The 8,371-nt window shown below is 53.3% G+C and overlaps 1 protein-coding gene across 1 annotated transcript in view; it reads left to right on the top strand.

Moving 5' to 3' along the window:
* Positions 1 to 2,312: 2,312 nt before the first annotated feature.
* SLC13A2 (solute carrier family 13 (sodium-dependent dicarboxylate transporter), member 2) overlaps positions 2,313 to 8,371 on the top strand; it is a 20,645-nt gene continuing 14,586 nt past the window's right edge. Inside the window, exon 1 of the mRNA XM_004684866.1 lies at positions 2,313 to 2,414. Within this exon, the coding sequence (XP_004684923.1) occupies positions 2,313 to 2,414 (102 nt within the window). The remainder of the gene's footprint in view (positions 2,415 to 8,371) is intronic.

The raw sequence follows: 8,371 nt of genomic DNA, 5'->3' as shown, positions 1-8,371 counted from the left end.
TGTTCCTCTGGGGGAGGCCCAGCCTGGCTCCGTTTTGGCTCCTCCAGGGCCTCAGGCTATGAGAGAGGTCTCCTCCAAGGTGAGACAGAATGGAGTATTGTCTTGGGTGTCTGAAACTCTTTGTCTATCCTTGTGCTTCCTGATTTTCTTCACCTTGCCCTGGGCAGGTGACTGTGGGGGTGGAGAGGCCAGAGCCTGTAAGCAGGCCTGGGGTGGCCAGTCGGACCCCCTCGCCCCCGCCCCGGCCTGGCCCCAAGCCCTGTCCCCTGGGTCCATCCATACCTTTCCGCCTACCCTGCAGAGGACACTGGGCGTCTTTTGGCTCCAGGAGGGCCTTGTTGGCATCACAGCCAACAAGTTGACATGCTATTGTACACCATGTCAATGTGGGTATCTGCTCTCCATCCTGGCCCCCACAAATCCATATTCCAACCACACAGAACCTCCTGTTCCCTCCACTCCTCCACAGTCTCGCATCTCTGCCCAGGTTGAGTGTGTTTCCTGAAACATTTTTGCTGGTACCCTACCTGTTTTATCCGGGCACACACAGATCACACACTTCGATCGATAATCGACAGAACCGTGGTTGAGCTTCCACTGTGTGCAGTATTGGCGGGGGGGGGGGGGAGTGGCCAGAAAATGGAGGATCTGGCTAGACAAACAACGGGCAATTCAATCCACTGCCTGTCCCCTCTAACACACACATACAGAAACACACGCCCCGCGCTCCAGGCCTTGTCCGTGCACCGTCCCTCTGCCTGCATCCCGCCCCCTTCACCTTGTAACCGATTTAGACTCAGCTTTCAAGTCTTAGTGCACATGCCGCCTTCTCGGGGAGCCCAAGCGTGATGCTCCTAGTGCTCCCTAGTGCTCCCTAGTGCTCCCCTTCCACCTGGAGCTCTCCACTGGTGTGGACCTCGCCAGGACACTCAAAAAGCTCGTTTGCATTCTGGCTGGCTCTGTTTTCCCAGCTGTAAAATGGGATGGCAATACCTAGTACCGGTGTTTATAGAGTAAAGGAAATAGGGTACTAACCAGCTTGTGCTGACCGTCTGATAACTACCACCAGCTGCACTTTAATCTCCACATCTTTAGCACGGAGCCCAGGGCTGAATGTACAGTGACCAACAGTCATTAGGTGAGGGGGCAGAGGAAGAATGGGTGGGTGGGTAGCAGGCATCAGAAAGAATGCCTGGGCCCTCCCTGGTGGTGCAGGGGTTGGAGCGCAGCACTACAAAGCTAAGCCAAGCCCCGGCCGCTTCAACTCTGGTTCGATCCCCGCCTGCCCCCAAGCTGACCCACACGGCGGGGCAGACCTCTCCTGACCCGCCCGCTGCTCCCCTCAGCAGTGTACTTCAACGATCTGCCTGTTCTGCTCCCCACTTTGTCTCTGGTAACTCCTCTCGCCTCCCCTGCACCTCTGGCCTGCACCCCATTTCTGTACGCATAAATAAATAACATCTTTAAAGAAAGAAAGGATGAGTGTGTTTCCATAATAAGAGACGGTCTTTGTTGGTCAACCATGGCAGTTGGAGGTCCGGACGGGGATCCAGGAAAAACCTAAAATAACCAGCCTTTGTTGTAGCCCTGCCATACATCCGCATCTCACCTGCGGTCCAATTTCTGGGAGCTTAATTGCATGAGCTGTGACAGCAGAATGAGGAAGTGGCTTCTCTGAGAGGTTTCCCCAGTGAATCAGAGTCACACAGAACAGAAGAGGCCATCAGGAGCCGCAGATGGTGTGTCCTCTCCTATCAGAGGAAAGAGGGGGAGGGCTTGTGTGAGGGCTTCCCTGCCCTCCAGCCAGACTGGAAACCCCTAGAGGGTAGCGTGTCCCTGAGGCAAGGCTGCCCCACCCAGGGCCCTGTATAAACTGCTCAACTCTGAACCCAGCTTGTGGGGAATGAGAGGAGAGAGGAGAGGCCAGGCTGACCGCGGAGCTGGGGTCCAGCCCTGCCAAGGCCAAGCAGGGCTTCCCACCGCCCTGCTTCCCCAGCTCATCCTGCTGCGGCCCTTGGCGGCCTCCACTCACACGAAGAGTTAACTCTGGGCTTAACTTCATGAAAGAACCTGAAGCTTTTATCCCTTGATCTTGCCCTCCTCTTTCTTTGCTAAGTCTTCCTGCTCTTTACACCTCCTGCAGGTCCCTCCTCCTTACTCTCACCTTCTGGACTCCAAAAACACTCTGATTGCTAGGGTGGGTCAATGGTTAACACTCAGCCTTTATATAAGCCTGCCCTGGCCGGTCGCCTACCTGCTGTGAGTCCTCCAGTTCCCAGGATCCAGAGCCTGGCTCCTCCACAGCTCTCGCCATGGCCACCTGCTGGCAGGGCCTCTGGGCCTACCGCTTCTATCTGATTGTCTTACTCCTGCCCATTTTGCTGCTGCCTCTGCCCATCGCCGTGGCCACCAAGGTAAGAATGACCACTAATAAGCTGGAAGGGCACAGGGACAAGACTGCCTGGCCTGGGTTCCGGGGATCACACAACCGGCCCATCCCTCGAACCCTGGCAGTGAGGCCGCATCTCTGTCCTCCTAAGGGCTGAGGTTGGAGAGGTTAGAAGAGGTTAGAGGTTTAGAGGTTAAGGGGTTCAAGGAGGCTTTGACTTGATACCCAGGAGTAGGAGGCCAAGTGTCAGGTGCACTTGAAATTGACAGCCTGGGGAAGTGAGAAATCAGTCGTGGAGGTCAGGTGGAGGCAGGTGAGGATGACCTGCCTATGCATGCCTGTGCCCATCCAGGCTTGGGCCTGGCTCAGGGGGCTGGAGCAGGGCTAGCTGCAGGAGGGAAAAGGCAGAGGTGCAGGAGGAATTGGCCTCAGGTGGCCTGTGCCTCTAGGAGTGGTGTAAGCAGAAAGAAGGCACGCACCTGTGATCCCAGGGCTAAGTCTGCCGAAGAGGAGGGTGGGAACTGGACAATGGGACGCAGATACTGTACCCGATGGCGATGGCGGGGGAGGGACCACTGCCTGCTGCCACCTCCACCCCCAGGCGGGAGGATCAAACCTTTGGCTCCCATTGTTGGAGCCCCACCCCCACGCCCGTAGGTTCTCCTACCTCTGGCCGCCTTTAAGTCTGGCTGCTCCATTCTATAGATGGGGAAAGAGAGGTTCAGCCACTTACCCCAAATCCCTGGGCTGGTTCTGGTCTTGCTTGGGAAGCTTGGATATTACACTCTTTGGGTGTCTCTTTGTGTTTGTCAGAATAGAGGGTGAGGTGAGTCTCTGATACTCCCTGATACTGGACATGAACTCAGGCTGAGGCCGACCCAGTCACTATAATGCAGAAAGCAGCCTTTTCTCCCCTGGAGATGGAGACAAGGTCTCCTACTCACACTCTGGATGTGACTGTCCCTATCTCTAAGAGGGGGACTTTCCCCAATACATACTTTAGATGAATAAAATTTGTGCCACCGTCACATTCACATTCACATAGGTGAATGCTATGAAATCCATCACGAAGGACGCCCTCCCCACTGTGAACCCTGTAACACCACAAAATTACGAATCTAAATTTAGCACAGGGTTTGGGAAGCATCTGTTCCGGGGGGAGGACCTTGAGACTCAAGCTTTGCAGTGGAGATCTGACAGGTCACACGCCCCCATGGCAGGGCTGGGCCAGTTCAGCCTGCAAAGTCTGTGCTGTCTTGTCTACCTGCTGCTTCCTACAGGCGGAGACAGGACCCCAACCTGGCTCTACCCAGAGCCCCACAAGTGCCCAGTGAACGCTTTTCTTCCTTTTGTCACGACAGGGACATTGAGGCAGGCTTTTTATCCTCCATGTCCAATAGGAGTGAGGGACTGGTCTGCAGAGGTCTGGGTACGCGTGAGTGACTGGCCCGGCTGACCTTTGAGAGACCCTCGTGTCAGGTCACGGTCAGTTGCATCTCGCATCTCGGTGCTGGTGAGGCAGCAGCTGAATTTTTAGACAGGTTTGGGCAAGTGTGTTCGGCCAGGAGGGAGGACAGCTGGGGATTGTGGTTTCCCTTTCCCCACAAGATACCACAGCCCAGCAAGCGAGATTCAGTAATTTTTCCAAAGTGCCGCAGGAAGCCCGATGGGGCTCAATCCTGGAGGGAGTGTGTGGTGCCCTCCTCCACTGCGCCTGGCCCTGCTGCCTGCTTCTGCCTCCCAGTGCCACCCTCCACCCCCCCATCCTGACTCTGATGAGCTGAGTCCTGGGTCCTCGCTGTGGGGCTCTAGATACCAGCCCCTCTCAAGGACTTTGCTCCTGTAATCATCCTCTCACTCCTGCATCATCAATTTCCCCTCTGCCTGGTATTTCCCACCAGCACAGAAGACCTCACGTCTTTACAAACACCCTTTTCTTTGTTTCACATGCCTCTCTGCCCATCCTCCTGCCCTGCTCTCTCGTAAAGCAGAAGGCCCTAGACTGTTCACGCTGCACATGCATTCTCCCTCCGAAGACAGCTCCAGTCCCCAGGTCTCCAGTGACCAACAGGCTCTCCTCAGGCAGCCGGGAGTCCCACAGTACCAAAGCCTGACCCATGCTCCTTTCCTCCAGCGCTCACATTCGTCACAGGTGCCACCCACCTTGGCAAGGCTGGCTACTTCTTTCAGCTCTGGGGACAGCTTCTCCTGGTTTTCCTTCTGGCCAGCTGCTTGTCCTGGCTCCTCCTCCCTATCCTCACTCTGCCCAAGCAGGCTCAGCTTTACAAAGCTTTTCCCCAGACTGTAACCCCAGCCCCAGCCTCCCGAAGTATGTCCTCTCCACCTACCTGACACCTCCCCTCGCCTTTTCTCTTTCCACCTGTCCTGAACAGAAACCCGACTGTCACCTTTCCAGGTGATTCTTCTCATAGACTCCCTCACTGAGCTGCAGTTCCACCATCCGCCTCCTAGAACTGACAACAGCACCCTTCCAGACTGTTCTCTTCATTTCCACACACACCAGCACGTCCTGCTGACTCTATCCCAAGCATTCTCTGAATGGAGCCACATTCCACTGTCTCCGCCCTGATCTGTCACCATGATTTCTTACCTGTCTCTCCCCCTCTGGAGACTGTCATCACCCAACTGCCAGGATGGTCTTTTCACAACATAGGATGATATCACTACCCTGCTCGAAACCCCGCCCATCAACTGAGACTAAAATCTAAACCTCTTAGACTAGAAGCCCCTGGGGCCCGCCCCGTTCTCTCCCTACTTCTCTTCACCCTTTTCCAGCCTGCCAGCATTCTCTCTGCTCCTCAAACTGCTTATCCCCCTGCCTGGAATGTTATTGTCCAGAAGCCTCCCTCTCATTCCTTAGATTTCAGCTCAAATCCACCTTCTTAGGGAAACCTGCCCCTGATGCTCTTTATTACAAAACCCCATTACTTTACTTAAAGGACTTTCACCATCTGAAATGACAGTGCCTTTTCTGTTTACCCTCTGACTCTTATGCCAGAATGTAGGGCCCCTGAGGGAAGCAGGGGATCAACACATATTTGGCAAATGAACAAATGAAGGGATGTGGGCACACAGGCCCCCCACCCATCCTGAGCCTCTCTCTGCAGTGAGTCCACCGCTTACCTTGTGCTCCTGGATCCTTAAATGGGAAAGATAAATCCAAACTGGGCCCATCCTGTGTGCATGTAACAGCTGACATTTAGAGAGTATTCTTGTGTTCTCAGCATTGTGACAAGCACTTCAGAGTATTGATATGTTCGTTTCTCACAGTAACTTCTGTGTTACTGTGAAGGTGCAATTATTATCTCCAATTCACAGACATATAAATTGAGGCCTAGAGTGGTAGAGAAAATTGCAGGCTAGGCAGAATTCTAGCCTGGAACATGGTCCTGAGGGTCTCTGCCCTTCAATCCAAGATGGCTGCTGACATTTTCTCTGAGTTGGGGGTTCCAAAAGGAACACAGACATTCTGTCCTTAAGTTGCTTTCAGTCCAGAACACCACCTATTTACACAAAGGGAAAGCCAGAAGGCACAGGACCTCTGAAAGGAGAATTGAAGCAAGTGGTATTTGAGTTGGGCTTTAAAGGGCAGTGAGGAGTAAATACTTGACCCGGAAGTTAGACAGCCAGTAATTTAGCGGCCAAATACCTTCCAGACCCCAACAGAACTATCTGTAAAAAGATTCTCCCAGTGGGATAGTTTGCCACAGCAGGTCTTAGCTGAAATCTATGTTGTATTTACAGGAAGAACAGAAGGCAGAATTGCTTACACTGAGTCACCTGCAGTCCTATACCACAGGACTTGTACAGTGCATGCATGGGCACTTAATGTCTGTGTAGCAAGTATATGCTTCCTGCAAGTTATTCTGAAACTCAAAGACAGTGCAGGACTCAGATGATTCACTGTGAACATGAGGACAGAACGAGGAGTTTGAACCTCCATTCCAGGACCTGCCTCTATCTTGTGAGACTTCCTGGCTCTCAGTTGAGAAGGCAGAGTCCAAGGAACAAAACAGAGATTTGGGGCTAGCTAGACCTGAGTTCAAATCCACCCAGGAGGGCTTGCAGTGTGTGTGAGCTCACCCAGCCTCTCAACTCTAAGGAGCTGCTGTGGGGATGATATGAGATAACCCACAAGCAAAAGGCACCTGGCAGCCAGAGCTCAGTGGCTGGCTGCACTCTCTCTCTGCCTCTTTTCTAAATTCTGGTCTCTGGAAACACACTTAAGCTCAAGCACTGAGTAAGATCTCTGGCCTCTTCTCCACACCCAAACAAGGAGCCCGGGTGTGTCTGGTGACCCTCACCAGAGTGGCGTATGTGACCCTTGAGTGTGGCCTTGAGCAGCACTTGGGGAGACAGGTTTTTGGCCTCTTGGGTGCTTGGGAGTAGGATTAGAAGAGCCAGTCTCCAAAATCAGGGGGATCCTTGGAGTAGAAAGAGAGGTTTTCCAACTTGGACTCTGCTCCCAAATCTTGTTCTTGCTTATCAGCACCTGCCCAGGTAAAGGTGAAGCGTGGCAAAGCAAGGTAGAATCTTCCACAACAGTTTCCTGCCTCTCATCCGGCAGCGAAGCCCAGGCTGCTGTGAGGATCACACCTCACAGCATGTGGGAAGCATGTGGGATTGCCCACGGGTCACAGCTCCCACCTTCGCGCTGGCCTGCTGTTTCGCTCCTCAGTGGAGCAGGCCTGATGTTGGACCAAACTCTGATATCAGGGATGTGGCCCCTGCTTTTGTTTTCTCTGACACTCAGACACTTGTTGACCTCTCAGAGCAGTGGATGATGCAACAAAAGCATTCACGTTAAGGTGCAGAACTAAACAAAAATCACTCAAATGTGGTCAAAGGAGAAGGGAGTTGGCCACCATCCCTTGCACCTGGCAGAGCCTCAGAGACAGGCTGGGGGTGGCAGTGCTTTTGAGGGGAAAAGGGGTAGCTTCAGGTGTATCTGGCTGAAGGCTGCCAATGGCGGGGGGCTGGAGGTGGGCTCGCCAGAAGTGGGGGCCCCCTGTGTGATACGTTGGGGGAGCATACTTGGCTTTCACTGGCTGGTCCTGAGTTGGAAAAGGGGCTGGGGACAGGGGGGACGAATGGTGGGGGTGACAAAAATTTAAAAAGTTGGTAGTCATTGAACTAATCCTGAATTGGGGAGCTGTTGTAGAGGCTGTGGTTTGGCTTCCTGGGTCAGCTGCAAAAGACATGGTGGGTCATATTTTCATACGTGGGCTGGCTGTGGTCCCCGTTGTACAGTCTGTCTTCCAAAGGCATTTCACATTTGGCATCTGCATATTATTCCTGGAAAGGATGCCCCACCCCAGGTCACCCTGCATTTCCTCCAACGGCTCCTTCTTTGTGTTCACTGTCAGGCACCTGGACACCTGGGACAGGTGTATCCCTCCTTCCACTTCCATGAACCAATGCTTCAGCCATCGCCCAGACCCTCCTGACACCTCTGGCGGTGTCTGACATCTCTCTGTCCGTGTCCACGGCCATGCCCTACTGCCTCTCCCTGTACACATCCCAGCGTGCCCCTCGGCCCCCTGCTCACCTCCAGCGTGCCCCTTGGCCCCCCCACATCCCCCCTCCCCCCGCCCATGGCTCCCAATCTACCCACCCCACTAGAGCAAGTGCAAGCTCCTTATTTTTTTTTTAATAACAGTTTATTTTTACATCATTTTGTACATTTTTTTCCCATCTCAATTGTAATCCCCGTGGGTTTTACACCCAATCACCATGTCACCTGTGGCAAGCTCCTTATTTAATCTCTAGAAGTTTTATTTACTTAATGAAGTGACACAGGCACATCGTGCAAAATTCTACAAGAGTATACCCAGAGCACTGTCCAGAAGAAAGTCAGTGGCCAGTGTGATATACGTCCTTCCCCAGCCAGGATTCCTCATCCTTGGGGGTCTGTGAACTCGAACAGAAAAACAAATGCATTTTCTTGGCAATAACCTCTAC

This window comes from Condylura cristata, unplaced genomic scaffold (genome assembly GCF_000260355.1).
Source record: "Condylura cristata isolate star-nosed mole 26May11 unplaced genomic scaffold, ConCri1.0 scaffold00017, whole genome shotgun sequence".
Taxonomy (NCBI): Eukaryota; Metazoa; Chordata; class Mammalia; order Eulipotyphla; family Talpidae; genus Condylura; species Condylura cristata.
Note: the sequence above shows the minus strand (reverse complement) of the source record. Positions and strands in the feature narration are given on the sequence as shown.